Below are 17808 nucleotides of genomic sequence, written 5' to 3' on the forward strand. Positions count from 1 at the left end.
TAGTGAGTCTTTTATTATCAACCACGGCTGGATTGATTTATCTTATCTGTGCTATCACAGCGCATTCAAAGTAATGTCTCAGCCTGGGCATGATGCCAGTAAGGTGCGAGCCAGTGGGCCTGGTCTGGACAGCAAAGGCGTATCAGCTAGCCTTCCTGTGGAGTTCACCATTGATGCCCGTGAGGCTGGCGAGGGGCTGCTCACTGTGCAAATTCTGGTCAGTCAACCTAATGTAGTAATGCGATGTCAAATATGCTATACAGCTCAATTTCTTCAACTTCCCCATGTAACCCGATATGTTTCATTGACAGGACCCCGAGGGCAAGCCAAAAAATGCAAGCATCCAAGACAACAGAGATGGCACCTACACTGTGTCCTACGTACCTGACTCTATCGGCCCATACACTATCACCATCAAATATGGAGGAGATGAGATTCCGTACTCCCCCTATCGGATTCAGTCAAATCCCACTGGAGATGCCAGCAAGTGTCGCGTCACAGGTAAATCCATTAGTTCCTCGTTACGATGGTATTTGAGAAAAGTTAATGATAATGGAATATGAATCCCAGACCCAAGCACATTGAAAATCCTTGGTGTACACAGCACACCAACAAAAGCAAACAGAACATTCACCATTCTTAATTATGTTGCTCCACACTACTTGTGTGTGGTACTACACAAGACGCACACAACTTTGAATTCAGTTGCCCGTGCCTGCTTTAACAATCAATGTAATAGGAAAAAATCAAAAGATGAATGGTGATATTGTTTGAGTGATTTATGTACACTCATGATCTTTTCTTTTGCAGTGTCCATAGGAGGACACGGTGTCTGTAAGTAATCTTTAATCTTAATCTATGCAACAAAACCGTTCAAAATGAATGTCTCCAACCCATCCCTCTCTGCCGAATAGCGGGCCTTCAAAAGCTGCAGACCTCTGAGGATACTGTAATCACGGTGGACGCTAAAGCTGCTGGCAAGGGCAAGGTGACATGCAAGGTTTTGACACCGCAAGGGATGGAGCTAGACATGGATGTGGTGGAAAATCGCGACGGGACCTTCGACATTTATTACACTGCTCCTGAACCTGGCAAATACGTGATCACCATTCGATTCGGAGGACAGAACATACCCAAAAGCCCCTTTCATGTGGTGGTAGGTATACCAAATGCTAATTACCCGTCTTGACTAAGAACCCAGTTAGAACTCAAGGAATACAACAAAACAACTCAGGAACCAATTCACAACCATTACAATCAATGTATGTAGTCCATGTTTAAATTTTGTCTCCATTGCATCACTGCAATGCAATCTGAGAATGATGTTTTTATACTTGCCGGATGCCACATGTGAAACACAACCATCCGCAAAAGCACAACTCACAGAGCACAACTTCTATCTGGATACAGCATAAAAAATCCACATCATTTTTCAAATAAAATGACGTCAATATGTTAAACTGTTTTCATATTACAGGGCAAGGGTTCAACACAAGATTCAAAATGTCTTTTGATTTATGAATACACACATTCTTTTAATATCAATTCTTAGATTAAAGGGAGAAAAGCGAGACGTGACAGATCGGATCCGGTGGCCGATTGTATGCATCTGTTTTTGATGTGGCACAAGATGCAGATGCCGCACTCTGGGCTAAGGCTTTATCCTGTCACATTTCATTTTAACATAGCACATTAATCACCACGTGCTTGGGAGATTTTAAAAAGTGGTTTTAGAGAAGGATGAGGGAATTATATGAACAGTTCAAATTGGTACTCAGTTTGCCACAATATTGCACAAGAGGATATCTACCTTTGTGAAACCACATTGGTATTTAAATTGCTGGCTTTTTATTTTATTTCTGAAATGATACAAAGAAAAAAATTTCAATGGCCTTGAGTGCTTTACACAGTAACAATTAAACCGTTACAGGACACAGAGAAAAAAGTTTTAAAATAATTTAACATCGCTTGTCTCCTTTTTCCTTACGTATTTTTTTCGCATTTTCTTTGGAAAAATCCTTTTCATATTTCTTGGGTTCCTAAAGGCCTCAAATGAACCAGTTGCTCCTCGCGACACAGTGGATCCTCTCTTCAGACCTGTCAACTTCCTTGTGCCTTTCACACCACAACAAGGAGAAATATCAGGTGCCTTGTGCAAAAATAGGAAACCCTAATACATTCAAACTAACATTCTAAACTAATTCCCTGTCACTCTTAGGTGAGGTCCGGATGCCTTCAGGCAAGACGGCGAGGCCGCATATCACAGATAACAAAGATGGTACTATCACTATCAAGTATCAACCAACCGAGAAGGGCCTGCATGAGATGGACATCAAATATGACGGCAACCACATCCCAGGTCCAGAAATGAACCTCATACTACATTACAATGCAGTTCGAGAAGATACTATTTTGTTCTTTGACTTTGAAAATGGTTTTGCTTCCAAACAGTAGGTTTAGAAGAGAGCAAGCAATAATCCATGTTTTTAATGGTTACTAATTAACAGTTAAACTTGAGAAAGCAATTTGTGTGTTGTTTATAATAGTGTAAATGTTTAATCAATTGACACTGACCTCAAATGCTATGGAATTGAATTAATTTCATATCTTGAACTTGGAGTAGTTTGATCCGGTCGAGAGATGTGCAAAATAGAAGATACCGATTATCTCTTCAATTGAGAACTTAATTGTCAAAATTTAAGTTGGAGTAGACCAAATACTGTACATATAAAATATCTTTTAAATTTGAGAAATTTACTTTGTTGATGTATTTACTAATTCAGAGAATATGGATGATTCTTTAAAAAAATGGAACAAACAACTTAGAATTGAATTGTTAGTATGGTTTGAATTGATGAAAATTATGGAGGCGGTAAATATGTACTTCAAAAAGATGCCCTAATTTGGTTATTTTGTTATAGAAATAATTTTACTTCACCCAATATAAATTGGCATACTTAAGGTCAGGTTTATCCATGATTTACTTAAACGAATTAGCATGAGATAAAAGAGCCGTTAATTAAGACATACCAGTAGTGTTAATTGTTCATGCATCAATTGTAACAGACAATTTCATGCCTTTGTTAACATGGGTACTGCGAGCAAACAATATTTCATAAGGTATTTCTCATTACTCCAATTAAAAAATGCAAATGTTAACACAATCATTTTTCTCATGACAGGAAGCCCTCTGCAGTTCTTTGTTGATGCTGTTAACAGTGGAGTGGTGTCAGCCTATGGTCCGGGCCTAAGTTATGGAATGGTCAACAAATCTGCCACATTTACTGTGGTCACCAAGAATGCAGGAGAAGGTAAAATACAATACATAAGAATTAAATATAAAGGCAGATCGACCACTTAATACCACAACTATCAATACTAACCATAAAAGACAGTCCCAAACTGTGCCAGATACATCAACATGAGTGTTAAAAATATCAATTCATAAAGAGTTGGTTTTGTGTGTCAGGTGGTCTGTCCCTGGCAGTGGAGGGCCCATCTAAGGCAGAGATCACCTGTAAAGACAACAAAGACGGCACCTGCACTGTGTCCTACCTGCCCACGGCCCCTGGAGACTACAACATCATTGTCAAGTTTGACAACAAGCACATTCCTGGCAGTCCTTTTGTTGCCAAGATCACCGGTGAGGAAATTGCTCACTTCTTCCTTTAGCTTTAAGTCAATTAACTAAGAACAAAACACCTTTGTCTCACCAAGGGGATGACACCATTACCAGAACATCCCAGCTAAACGTGGGCACTGCTGCTGATGTATCGCTCAAGATAGCTGAAACGGACCTGAGCTCTCTCAGTGCCAGCATTAGAGCGCCCTCGGGCAACGAAGAACCCTGCTTGCTCAAGAGGTTGCCTAACAGACACCTTGGTGAGAAAAGACCAGTCTATCTTACCTAGCAACCACATCTGCAATAACAGGCTTTAAAAAATAGACCATACTCTGTCAATTGGGGCTGTGCTCACTAATTAGGAAGGCAGAAAAAAGCTCACATTTGTCCTGATTGTTTGCATGCTGTATATGTAACATCTTAATTTACCCCCCTTTTCCTCTTTCAGGTATCTCATTTACCCCCAAGGAGGTGGGTGAACACGAAGTGAGCGTGAGAAAGAACGGCGTACATGTGGCCAACAGCCCTTTCAAGATCATGGTTGGGCAATCGGAGATCGGTGAGGCCAGTCGGGTTAAAGCCTTCGGCAAAGGTCTGGTGGAGGCACACACATTAGAGATGGCGGAATTCTTTGTCGACACCCGGAATGCTGGTACGTTCCTTAAAAACTACGTCTGGCTCTCAACAAACACGGGAAATGTATAAAGTAACAAAGTGCTTATCTTTTCCTTGTAGGTTATGGCGGGCTGGCCCTCTCTATTGAGGGACCGAGCAAAGTGGATATCAACTGTGAAGATATGGAGGACGGCACTTGCAGAGTAACCTATTGTCCCACAGAACCTGGAAATTACACCGTAAACATTAAATTTGCTGAAAAGCACATTCCAGGTTAGAAGCTAATGCAGAAGTGGCAGAAATGCTCACACTCTATTAATAACTATCCGATTTTAAAAACGAATTTTGCTAAAGCTCGAATTACTGATTTCACTTCTAAAATAAATTAAAGAATAAAGAGTTTGTGTTTTGCAACTCTTTATCAGTGAAAAAATGTTCTTGAGCATTAAGAGGGATTTTAAAAACTTATTGTTTGTTTCTTTTTGCATCCTTAAGGAAGCCCGTTCACAGTGAAGGTGACTGGTGAAGGAAGAATGAAGGAGAGCATAACCAGAAAGAGGCAGGCATCTTCTATTGCTTCAGTGGGAAGCACCTGTGGACTCAACCTAAAGATTCCAGGTCAATACATAAGAAATGTTCACTAAAAACTATAGACATCTCACCCGGGTCAATGTTTAACTATGGTCATAACCTGACATCATAGCAACGCAACAGATTGTTGCAAGAAGGGAAGTTCTAAGCTAGAGGGCAGCAAATGATTTTTCTCACAACCTTCTCCTTTGTTATAGGAAACTGGTTCCAGATGGTGTCTGCCCAGGAAAGGTTAACCCGATCATTTACCCGTAGCAGCCATACTTACACACGCACTGAGCGGACCGAGTTCAGCAAAACTCGTGGCGGGGAGACTAAGCGGGAGGTCCGAGTTGAGGAGAGCACCCAGGTGGGCGGAGGTGGAAGCCCTTTCAGAGATGTCTTTGGAGATTTCCTTGGCCGGGAGAGCCTCAGCAGCTTTGCTGGTATAACGGCCAGACCTGAATGTGAGCTCGTTAAACTTGACACTATACTATAATTCACTGCATTTATGTCCGCCACAGTTCCCAAATCATCTGCATTCACACTTTTCACTGTTCCCAAATTCACTCACTGGTTTTTCTATGTATATGTACTTGCTAAAACATTGAGGATTGGCATCAGTCAAGTTAGTTGAAGCTCTATATCTGGACAGAGTGATAGTTTTGTATGCCAGAGAACAGGGAAGCTAAGTTAATCCTGGGTTGTTCCACCCCATATTCTGATCCAGCAATTTGGTTTCATTCTGTTATGAGGATAATATTCACTAATACTGAATACTTTTGGTCTTTGTTTCTAACCTTTTGTGTTTTATGTAACCCCTTTATGAATCAACCGCAGCAGCTGAGACGGGCTCGCAAGCCATGACGGCTCAGGTAACCAGCCCTGGAGGGAAGACGGTGGACGCTGACCTCGTGGATGGAGGAAACAGCACCTACAGTGTGCGATTTATCCCCCATGAGATGGGAACGCACACTGTCAATGTTAAATACAGAGGCCAGCATGTCCCTGGGAGCCCCTTCCAATTTACCGTGGGGCCCATGGGAGAGGGCGGTGCACACAAGGTCCGTGCAGGAGGCCCTGGTCTGGAGAGAGGCGTGGCTTCAGCACCTTGTAAATTGAATTTCTACTCTGAACAGTAAAATCTGGGCTTTGTTCCAAAAGAACCCAGAATAGCAGATAAGGAGCCACATGGAATCCACTGTGTTTTTTGATGTATATATATTTTTGTCTCCAGCTGAATTTAGCATCTGGACCAGAGAGGCTGGTGCCGGGGGACTGTCCATTGCCGTAGAGGGGCCGAGCAAAGCAGAAATCTCCTTTGAGGACAGGAAGGACGGTTCCTGCGGCGTCTCCTATGTTGTTAAAGAACCGGGTAAATAACTCGCAGGATGCTTAGTTGTCTTTATTTTCATTTTCATCCAAGCGTGTGCTGCCCCAGTTCGTCCGTAATTTTCTCAGTTTTTTTCTCTCCAGTTTATGTAGCGATGAAAACTAATAAGCCATCTGTTCCCTCAGGTGACTACGAGGTGTCAATTAAGTTCAACAACGAGCACATCCCTGACAGCCCATTCATCGTTCCCATCGCGACACTGTCAGATGAAGCCCGCAGGCTCACGTTCACAAGCCTGCAGGTGAGAATTTACACGCACCCACATGGAGAATTTTAATTTGTTGCCAAAAATAATCAAAACATTTCAGCAGTCACAGCAGCATGAGTGCTTGGAGACACTTTTTTTGTCCTTGACGTGTTGATGAAGCAGAGACATGGGCTGAATATGATGAAACTGGCTATAAAGGTTGGGATTAACTGTCCCTTGCAAAGTTCATGCTGGGCTATGTATGGACTCTAAGCTCGTCAATGGCTACAAGGACAACAATAACACAACTTTATTTGGACAGTGGTCCTATTTAGCGTTTCATTGACTACTCACAAAAAGTTTGATATTGGACTTTGAGATAAAATTTCCCAACCTGAATGGGCCAATATAAGATCTTGACAGGATAATAAACTGATGAAAATCTTATACGGTCACATGATGTTCCAATTGCAGCTCCAAACTAAATTTGTAAGCCGCCTCGTGGTGTAGAAGTTCACTCGCTTGACTTTGGTGCGATCAACGGTGGGCTCGATTCCCGCTGGTAGCGGTATGATTGGGAGTGTGGTTTTGGTCGTTTGTCTCTCAGTGTGCTCTCCGACTGACTGGCAACCAGTTTAGGCTGTGTCAGCCTTTCGCCCGAAGACATCTGGGCTAGGCTCCAGCAACCCTTTCGATGAGGGGCGGTATAGAAGATGAATGAATGAAAGAACACAATGTGTCGAGAATTTTCCAAAAATGGTAGCATGATAGAATAAAAGTTTTTATTTTATTTTTATCAAACGGTAGCTTCCTTACCATTTGAGGTTTGATGGCAATCAAGTCCTTTGGTCAGGGTGTTTTTGTGATATTGTCGATTGAAAATGTGGAGAAACCAATTTTTCCACATTAGACAACTTTTTCAATTTCCCTTAGCGTTTAAGGGATGTAGCAGAAAACAAGTCAGCAGCAGATGGTCTAAGCCACAGACCATCTTGTGTTGTCTGCTATTCGGGAAAGTCTTTTTCCAATGCCTGAGATGTTTCACTCAAAAACAAAGACTAAGCTAAGATGGGCCAAACTGCTCAAGGGTTCTCTAATTTAAGGCAAGAAAAGAACTTAGAAAAGGTCATATACTTAACTAATCATTCGGTGTTTATTTGTAATAGAGGATTTGAAATTAAATAAACCAAACACACTAATTTTCTAGTTTCTCGTAGTCGTCCTGATTCTCTTCACATTTGCTTTTTTAATGCATTCCCACTTTTTACAGGCAGCAATATTTAAAATCCCACTTGCTTCATAGAGTCGAGGCAGGGGATGCCACTTCAGAGAATTTTCACTCAGTAAAGGAAACTCGGGAAGTACAATATGAGAGCAGGACTTCAAATGTCAGGCAATCTCTCATGTCTGCTGCAGCCCGTCACTCGCCTGCAGGGCAAAAACACTAAACGCCTCACTATAAACTCTGACCTTTCCTGCCTCGCACGCCCAACTGCTCCATCTATTCTGGTTCAGCTGCAATGAATTACACACTCTGCGTCCTTGGAGGGCCACACACATATTATGATAACACTTTTACGTATCTTTTTTTAGGAGAAGGATTTGAAGGTAAACCAAGAAGCATCGTTTATGGTGCAGCGCAATGGGACTCGTGGTGTAGTAGATGCCAAAGTCCACACCCCCTCCGGGTGTTCTGAGGAGTGTTATGTCACTGAGTTGGATGGCGGTAAGTATCTGACTTCAAAACACTAGTTTGTCTTATTCACACAGCTTGTTTGAATAACTGAATTACAGATTTGCCTTGGTACCTTTCACTATGTAGAAATACACAAACCAAAATGATACATGATAAATGCATGCTCGAGGTAGAGTGGAACTTTGCATATCACCTAGTAGGTGAAATGAATTTATTGGCAGGTTAATCGCCCTTATTAAAATAAAACACACAAGAGACTACTACTAAGTGTGAAGAGGAGCTTCAATTCGCACTTAATTGATATCACTTCATAAAGATAAAAATATAATTGACTCAACCTAGAGACTCAACATATAGAAGTGAATTAAATCTCTTTTTTACATTACAGTGCTATCGTGAGTCTTCCTAGTGCATAAATCCATTGTCCATTTCAGACCCCCTTGATGTTATGCATGTTGCTACTTTCAGACAAGACAGCCGTGCGCTTCATTCCACGGGAGAACGGCGTTCACTCCATAGACGTCAAATTCAATGGCTGCCACATCCCCGGGAGCCCTTTCAACGTGCGAGTGGGTGACCCAGGACTGATCGGAGATCCAGGCATGGTTACTGCACATGGCCCTGGACTGCTGGGTGGAAACACAGGTGAATACAATTGCTGCCATCGATTAGTTTACAAGTGTGCTCCTGGCAGGTGCTTTGGTCTGTGAATCATGAGCATCCTTTGTGGCTTCATAAAGGTGTGTCCTCCGAGTTTGTGGTCAACACGTGCAATGCTGGACCGGGGACACTGTCGGTGAACATCGATGGGCCTTCCAAAGTCAAGATGGACTGTTGCGAGTGCCCCGAGGGCTACAAAGTCACCTATATTCCCATGGCTCCTGGCAGTTATCTCATCACCATCAAATATGGCGGCCCACAGCACATTGTGGGAAGCCCCTTCAAAGCTAAAGTAATAGGTAAATAGAGAACCTAACGTTTCCCCAAAAAAGTTAATACGAAGTAATCGTTGGTCTTTTTATGGTCATTTAACTGACAAATGCTGTAATAAAACGAAAGACTGAAAAGTGGGAGATGTTCCACAAAATTGTAAGAATTATAGCCACAGAGAGAAAACCATTTGAGATGCAAATTTTGTTATTTTCAAAAATTTGTGGTAAAATGATTTGTTCGCTTAGTTGCTATATAGCTGCATTGACCTGTAATGAATTTGATGACCCCTCTCTGTTTCTTGCAGGCGCTAGACTATCAGGTGGCCACAGTCTCCACGAGACGTCATCCGTCCTAGTGGAAACGGTCACCAAATCGTCCACAGTGGCAGGCGGAGGCTTTAGCTCATCCACTACGGCCGCTTCATCCAAGTTGACATCGGACGCTAGCAAGGTGGTCTGCCGCGGAATGGGCTTGACCAAGGCCATGGTGGGGCAAAAAAACAATTTCACAGTCGACTGCGGCAAAGCAGGTGAGGTCGCATGGGCTGATTTTGCACTCACATATCAACAACTCATCATTTGATGAGCCGCTTAGATTGCCTGATTTGCTTTTGTGTGAGTGTTTTATGAAAACAGCTGTCTGCCCCAGATGGAAGTTTATTGCAAGCGTTCTTAGTGATGTGCATGTGGAGGCCATGAATGTAGCACACTGAGGGAGGGGATGATAAAACTCATAGGGCTTCATTTACTATCACATAAATTTGGAAAATTTGTGCATACAACAAGTCATTCAGTTTGTTGGCACCTATTCGTGTACATTTGTTTTCTCGTGAGTTGATTCCAAATAGCATGAGTAAATAACCTCCCGCTTCCTTTAAAAGTGAACGAGCCTGACGAATGTCATGTCTGATCTACTTTGAACATCCTGTAATATAAATCATTTGAAAAGAAATGAAAATTTCCAAATTACTCAAATCACACGCACAAAATCTCTGTAAGGAAAAAAGTTAATGAGGACAATTTTGTCATCCATTTTAAGTGGTGACTGTAATTATTGAGAATGAGCCGAACTCTATCCCAACTGACTTTTGGAGAGACATGTGCTACACACCAGACTTGTACTTGCTATTTTTCCCCAGAAAAAATGGGTGTGCATTTCATTATTATAATAGGTGCCTCCAATTGAACATTCTTAACTGGTATTAATTTGACTGACAGTCCATGGTTGAAAGTCAAGTGTTTGGTTCCTTGAGTGACATGTTTGTCGAATGTTAGTGTAATTGGCTTTTGTCAGCTTAGGTAGTAAATGGCTAGCTGATAATATATACTGCCAATTAGCTAGTCTAGAAGTCAGGTGAGCAAATTGCGTACAAAAGGTTTTCGTGTTCATTTGGTTCCTTTTTCTTCAATTAAGTAAACTGTTAGTAGCTTGCTTCCAAATCAACATTAAAATTAGTTGTAAATATGGAAATTGATAACTTCTACACAGTCTAGTAGCAGAGATTTTTCTTTTAATCAAATTATTTGAGTTTGTCAATTAATTGGTAATGAGTCCATTCTAAGAAAGCAGTAAACAGAAAATAAATCATTGAATTACAAACCCTTCAAAATCAGTTTAACTTATTCAATCTTAATGTTGACTATCAGTCGCCCCTGTTTTTGTCCACAGGCAGCAACATGCTTATGGTGGGTGTGCATGGACCGCATGCTCCATGTGAGGAGGTATACGTGAAGCACATGGGCAACAAGCTCTACAACGTCACCTACACGATCAAGGACAAGGGTAGCTATACCGTCATCGTCAAATGGGGTGACGACAGTGTCCCCGGGAGCCCTTACAAAGTGTCCGCACCGTAAAATCAAAGCTCTCTCTGCCAATTTTATATATCACCATCAGCCAACCCCATGCCCTCATCACCACTGTCATTTCGATGGACTCCACTTTGGACTGATAACAATTGACTGCACTAAAGCTTAAGGAGGCTTCAGTGAGAAATAGGTGTGTGTGTGTGTGTGTGTGCCAAATTGTGTATTCAATCCCAGACACTGAATTTACAAAGAAACATAAGCACGTCAAGGCTACAGTGTGGTTTATGATTGTGAGTTTTCTTTCTTTCTTTGCTAATTTGCCCAAGTGTATGTATGTGAATGTTATTAGCCAACGTACTTCGCAACATTGACATGTGGCATACTTTGGTTTTTGTATGTTTTGAATGATTGCCTTTTTTGTTATATTAACCTATTTTTGCAGACCCAATAAAGATTTAATGGATACACTTCTCCAAAGTGTCATACTTTGTATTATTCTTTTTAAATTGTTTATGATTTAGTGTGAGGCTGAGATTGCAGATTAAAAACAAGCTCTGAACGCTTTCCTCTTAGTTATTCTGCTCTGTTATTGATTAAATTCACATCAAATCCATCTTCTTATCCGGCATATTCGTACCTCGGCCAGTTTTTTAAATCTTAATCGGATTTCTCTCGAAAACATTCCAAACCCAGTGGGAAATTTTGAATATAGTAGTCGATTTTACGACTGTGTTGACTTATACATCTCAGTCCAATAGTGTTGTGAGCCCGCGCAATAAATTACCGCCACATTTTCTTGTAATTCCTTCCCATGTGGTCTGCTGACTGGCAATTCTCTCTTAATAACGGAAGCTCTCCTTTGAGAGTCTGAGCCCTTTCAAAAAGCTTTGGATAGCCCTTTTCGTATGGAAATTAGAACGTGACTATAGGGCAGCGTGACTACTGTATTATGCGCTCTCATGATGGAAGCCTATTTGTCTAAACGCAATCACAAGATGGCAGCACAGTCAAGCTGTCTTCCATATCGACATTGCAGATCCAACACATCATTGTTGCCCAATGAAGATGAACTACATCCCCTTTGAAAACCAGAGCGCACATAGCGTAAAGAAAACAGAGGAGTCACCTTCTATTGTGCGCATAATTAATCCTGTCGACTGTGCAATGAGACTGGAGGTTAATTCCATTGTTGCACCCTCAGGGGGATGGAGTACCACAAACCGAAGTAGATCCAAAAGAAAAAGGTGGTTGGCATTTGGTACTGTAGCTTGCTGTGTGGAATCTACCAAATGCTCACTAGGGTGTCTGGAGGTCAGCAACGCAACACTGCCATACAGCTTATCCTCACTAGGGTTGCGAGGGCTGCTGGAGCATAACCCACCCAACTATGGGCCCCAGGTGGGAGACACCCTAGATAGGTGGCCACCCAATCACAGGGCACACGAAGACAGACAACCATCATGCTCACACTCATATCTAGGGGCAATTTTGTTTGATCAACTAAACTACCATGCATGTATTTAGTATATGGGAGGAAGCCGGAGTACCTGGAAAAAAAACCCACCCAAGGCTGGGGAGAACATGCAAACTCCAGAAGAGAAGGTCTGAAACTGGGATTGAACTCCTGATGTCAGAGCTGTGTGGCCAACGCACTAACCACCCATCCACCGGGTCACCCCTGTCTAATATTTTGTCCATTTAGATCTTAAACATTTAAAGTAAAAAAAAAAGTCACTGATCATGTAGTTGGGATTTTTCCTGACTTTGGTGCAGGATCAATGTCCACTCAGTGGCGGTGTGATTTAGGGTGCAAATGGTTGCCTGTCTAAAACTGACTGGTGACAATTCTAGGTGTTTTCTGCCTTTTGTCGAATATCAGCTGGGATGGAATCCAACAACAAGCGACCCTGACAAGGATAAGTTGATGGAAATGTTCAAATATAATTTAGGCAGCCATATAAAAATAAATAATTCAGCTGTGTCCAGAAGCAAGCAAAAATTACCAAGTAAAATCGCTTCAAAAGGACATCCTGGGCATTTTCAACACATTTTCTCCCAAACCTTATAAAATGACATCAAAGGTTAGAGGAAAAGTTCATGAAAATGAAAGGACTTGTGGTGTTTGTATGTTGTAGTTCATACACCGAATATGCATACATTATTTGGATTTTTACTTCTTTTTAAGTTGACAGAGGATAATTGAACAGCAGCAATCTATTTCACAGTGATGATTGAAAAATGAATAATTGTACCGTAGTCCCATTCTTCACGTCGAGAGTAAAGGAGAGGAGCCTATAATTAGGTGCTAATTTTCTCCGCTTCCACTGTGACGTGACGCTGGGGGCCATTAAGAGGCAAGATGAGCAGTGGCGAGCGAACTGCTCTCAGGCCATCTGGCTAAATGACGTTGGGTCCGGAGCACAACACACCCACGTCAGTCTATCCTTGCCCGACACCTGTGCGTCTGTCCAGAGCAACATCTTTACCAGGAGTCATTGCCAAGTGGATTAAAACGTCATGGAAGAATGCAGCAAGTGGGGGAGGGAGATGAGAAGAGGGGGCTGTATATGGGGGGCAAAGAAAGGGGAAAACAGCGTAGGAGGAAGAGAGGGAGAAAGGTGGATTAGAGCAAGAATAGGATTAAAAGAATCCAAATGAAAGAATGGGTCTGAAAACAACCATTCTCAAATGTGGAAGGATACAAACAAAAATAAAATATAGATTGCTCCACATGCCATGACAGCATGCTAATGCAGCATGCAGTTGAATCCTGTGAGCAATCACATGTTGGCAAGAGCATGTTGTTGCAATGGGTTAGGGCGTTATTAAAGGCACACCACGGGGGGTCCATGTTGGGGCTGATGGGGGTCGGCTGCATGAAGCTCAAACATTTCAGTCGACTGCTCTCGTGCACATGCACAAGAGTATGGTGTTAAGTGTTAAAAATGTCCTAAAATGTTTCTTGACAACTGCTGTCTAATCCTAACTCCCATTTATCTCACTTTTCTTCCTTTTTCTCGCTTTCTTTCACTCACGCTCTTATTTTGGTGTGGTTCATGTCGAATGTGTGAAAGCATTCTGATTTGGAATTGGTGAAGTGACATTGTAAAATAATCAACACCAGATAAATGTAGGTACTTTTTTGTCATTCGTTCTCCATTTCACTAATCCCCACAAGGAGCGTGAGTGTGTTGGAGGCCAGCCCAGCTAAAAACAGGCATTAGCAAGGGTTCACCCTGAATTGGTTGCCAGCCAAAGATACGGCACAGCATACCAAAGTATATAAACAATGAATCTGACTAACGCACACTCACTTGCTCCTTTTTCTTTAAACCCTTGTTAATTTTCACAACTGCCCTTTTGCATTCTCTTTGCTTTCACTTTTCACCCTTATTTTTCAATCAATCTCATATCACCCTTCTACACATCCTCTTGGTTTTTGTTTCTCTCCAAGGAGTCAAACCAACTGGCTTTACTGTGCCTTGTGATACAAAATTGTTCAGTGACTATTCATGCAACTCCAAATACACAAAACCATAAATAAAAAAGCATTGTAGACGTGTATGAATTTACCAGGATTATTACTTGGTATAGGAGGTCGTTCAGAGACAGAAAGGTCGGTGGTTTGAAACCCATCTTTGACTGAACACCTTTAGCCCAGCATCCAACTACACGTTTCACAAGCAACAATTCAAGCAAATTTCCTTTCATATTCTACAACTCAATGAACCATTCCAACATTGAAATTATTGAATCAATGCAGAAATCTGACATTTAGATCTGCCTTCAACATTTGCAGACAAATATAAACCATCCCTTCTTGGTGTTTATCCCATTCATGTAATATTAATTGCAATCCACAAATTGCCACATTTCGAGTTAAAATTTCCTAATTGGGAATCATTTTACGCAATAATCTCTTTCAAATTTCTTAAACTGTTTAAAAAACAACAACTTCATATTGCCAAACTCATCCAGGTAATTTGGGGAAATATTGTTAATATTTCCTATTTTTTAATTATTTTTATATAGTATTTTCTCCATCCTTCCACATTACTTGAGTGAGTCAAACCATACCAAGTCTCACATTCTTCAGCTCAACAATCCCATTAATTCCAAAGCATTTCAATTTAGCGTGAGCTTTTCAGCATCCCAATACAATTTCTACAAAAATTGGATTTTGTAGTTTCCATTATTTCGCTACTCTCTTTCCCCTGCTACGTGCTCGACTCTGACCTTTATTTATTAGTGTGGCGTCTCTCTTCAGCTTCTAATGGAAATCCCTAAAGAGAGTTTTACAAGATGCTGACCTCTCCAGGAGAAGCCAAGGAGAGAAAACCTCCCATGTAAGGCTGAGTAAGGCAGAAAACAAACAGCTAAACGAATATTTGTACAAGCAAATGGCTGCCTGGCTGGATTAATGAATGGACGTGTTGAAAAAAATGAGAGGAGGGGATGTTTTGTGTGTGTGCCTGGTGGGTGTGTGGGTTTGTGTTAAGGGGCTACATTTGTTGCAATTCACCCATTTGTACGCCATTGGCAGCCCCAGGCCTTCTTTGTAATTGCTTCATGCATAGTTGATACAGCGCACAGTCAAGCAAATACACTAGATTTCCTCTGCATTTATGTACATGAATGCACCAACATTTACAGGCCAACAGCGCAGTTTGGCATCCTTTAATGGATGAGCGCATGGTGTTGGCGAAAGCTCATCATTCACACACACACACGGGGCCGATTGAAAGGTATCTTGGCCTGTGGCCGAATCACGGTTACATTGTTTTATTCATATAGAACAAATATGAAATATTCATAAGAGTGGTGTTGTGAATGACTCCCTCTCTCCAAGTAGTTCATCTCACTTGCTTACAAATCTTGATTAAAGAATATCTGGCAAACAGTGGTGGAAAATTGGTTTCTGTTGCATGGTGTGGGAAGAAAAACAGCACACATGCAAATACAATAGATGGAAGAAGGTCCCAAGGGACAGCGGTAGTTTGTATGAGAATACTTAAAACATGGAGTTGTTTCAGCCTACTAGTACTTTATATGGATAAAACGCAATAGGACACACCTTGGAAGCTATAGACATTTCAATTAGGGGGAGGACAAGGTATCCTCATGACCTTCCCCCACACTGAATCTTTAATTCTTGATAGCACAAAAAGATTCCATGCTTCTAACTTTGTGGGGAAAGTTAGAAGGGCAACTTTTTTTCAATATTAAAAAAAACACTGCTGTGTTGCAGTGTTGAAAAATGGTGAATGAATAATATATAATATACCGTTGCCTGTGAAGAATGGTCTATGTTTTGTTTTTGTGTTTTGTTAGAACAGCATTTATTTGAAGGTTCATGACTATCGTAACATTTAAATGAGTTTCCGTGACCATGTCAATGGGATTTTATGGACTATATTAACATTAGATTATTTGTTTTTATTGGAAAACTATGGTTATGATAAACATTGTGTTGAAATATATATTTAATTCTCTTTAGTTTTATATGAGGCTTTACATAAACACATTTAAGCAAGTATACTTAATGTATTTTAGTATGTATTTTTGGTTTCCCAAATGTGATGTTATATGAGAACCCACTTACTGACAGAAAAAGTGAGAAGAGACGCAACCTAAGACTTTGAGAATACCATGCTTTAATCACCTAAAATGTGTTTTTTAAAAAAAGACGCATTGGAACTGCACTAAAAAAGAAATTATGGTATTAATGTAATGTGGATTTCCACTAATTGCACATAGATGGTGGACTTATTCTTCTGAATAAATGAAGGGTACGTATTGCTCTTAAAATAGATGCAATGATCTTTTGTTTCACAATTGTTTTCCATGCTGGCCCTGTCAATGTTGTGCATCTAACTTTCGGGTCCTTTTAAAAGATGGATGAGTGGAAAGCAGATGGGACATAACAAGTGTAGTATACTAAAAGGTTGACACAGCAGTTTCCATTGCAGCCACACAAGCTCACTTAAACACCAGTACTCTTTCATGTGCACCCATACTTAAAACACTTACACAAATAAGTACACCCCACACCCCTGTCCACACTTATTTAAACACAAATATGCAAAGTACATTTAAAACACACAAATTAAACTACTTGAGCACACGCACACACACACAAATGCTTATTTTAATACACTCAAACACATCCTCTGCATAGTAACAGGACAACAAAACTAAATAAACTACACTCAAAAAAAAAAATCACACTAACCCACTCACTCAAAGCACACTTGAAAATTCCAATTTTTCCACAATTGCTAAAACACTTAATCTCATTCTTCAATCCAAATTCTTCCTATCGGTAAATTCATTTTTCAGATCAAAACCTTTTCACCAGTCCCAGTGTTCGGGTGCTTTAAACCCAGTTTTAAAAACTCATTTGGTCTTTTTTGCTAAACCTTATAAACATTCTTGATCTCTAGTCACTTTTCCCAGATTGCCACTGGGGCTTGCTTTAGAACAGAGGAATGATTTTTAGATTACCAGTACAAAGCATCCGATTTCACATTCAAAATGATACAGTTTGAAGTCTAAAACAAATTTTGAATTTGGACTGCATGGCAGTACTTGGCATTAAGTCACCTCAATTTCACTGAGCCACAACCTGCAGTCATTTTCTTTGTAAAATAAAACCAAAAAAAGAACAAAACACAGTTTAAAACACATTTCACTGTTGGCCAGAAAGTCGGTGTCCTTACCGGGAGTGATGTTGCAGAAAGTCGGCTCCTTCGTGCGCTGCTTCCTCTTCCATTAAGTTTTGCCAGCAATGGAGGGAGGACAAAATTCCAAATACCCATAAATAAGCTTTGAAAGTGTGGTTGCTATCATGGCTGTGCTCTGAAAAGTGAAAAGTGTGGAGAAAATAGATTTGTTTAGTATTTCTTTTACAATTGAAACATCAAAGTCAGAGCAGCAGCTTTGGCTATTGCATCTAGCCCTGAATACCGGTTCAGATGGGTCAAG

At 40.9% G+C, this 17808-nt stretch overlaps 1 protein-coding gene and 1 long non-coding RNA gene across 8 annotated transcripts in view; one reads left to right on the forward strand and one right to left on the reverse strand.

Moving 5' to 3' along the window:
• The window catches only part of LOC144071666 (filamin-C-like), a 33107-nt gene extending 21818 nt beyond the window's left edge, over positions 1–11289 (forward strand). For 2 of the 3 annotated variants that reach the window (XM_077596969.1, XM_077596970.1), the window contains 21 exons: positions 61–217; positions 312–501; positions 811–834; positions 915–1156; positions 2046–2145; positions 2219–2359; positions 3183–3311; positions 3470–3643; positions 3718–3882; positions 4071–4274; positions 4358–4510; positions 4733–4855; positions 5026–5274; positions 5651–5920; positions 6045–6182; positions 6326–6441; positions 7981–8113; positions 8552–8728; positions 8824–9042; positions 9321–9545; positions 10685–11289. In XM_077596969.1, the coding sequence (XP_077453095.1) occupies positions 61–217; positions 312–501; positions 811–834; positions 915–1156; positions 2046–2145; positions 2219–2359; positions 3183–3311; positions 3470–3643; positions 3718–3882; positions 4071–4274; positions 4358–4510; positions 4733–4855; positions 5026–5274; positions 5651–5920; positions 6045–6182; positions 6326–6441; positions 7981–8113; positions 8552–8728; positions 8824–9042; positions 9321–9545; positions 10685–10872 (3517 nt within the window). In that variant the 3' untranslated portion in view covers positions 10873–11289. Of the gene's footprint in view, positions 1–60; positions 218–311; positions 502–810; positions 835–914; positions 1157–2045; positions 2146–2218; positions 2360–3182; positions 3312–3469; positions 3644–3717; positions 3883–4070; positions 4275–4357; positions 4511–4732; positions 4856–5025; positions 5275–5647; positions 5921–6044; positions 6183–6325; positions 6442–7980; positions 8114–8551; positions 8729–8823; positions 9043–9320; positions 9546–10684 lie in introns of all 3 variants that reach the window. The other variant, XM_077596968.1, reaches the window with a different exon arrangement.
• LOC144071670 (uncharacterized) overlaps positions 1–17808 on the reverse strand; it is a 61397-nt gene that overhangs the window by 32779 nt on the left and 10810 nt on the right. For 2 of the 5 annotated variants that reach the window (XR_013299697.1, XR_013299698.1), the window contains exon 2: positions 17544–17682. This is a non-coding gene — a long non-coding RNA (uncharacterized LOC144071670). Of the gene's footprint in view, positions 1–1740; positions 2116–12980; positions 13386–17543; positions 17683–17808 lie in introns of those variants that run through there. The other 3 variants (XR_013299699.1, XR_013299701.1, XR_013299700.1) reach the window with 3 other exon arrangements.

This window comes from Stigmatopora argus, chromosome 3, assembly GCF_051989625.1.
Source record: "Stigmatopora argus isolate UIUO_Sarg chromosome 3, RoL_Sarg_1.0, whole genome shotgun sequence".
In the NCBI taxonomy this organism is placed as follows: domain Eukaryota; kingdom Metazoa; phylum Chordata; class Actinopteri; order Syngnathiformes; family Syngnathidae; genus Stigmatopora; species Stigmatopora argus.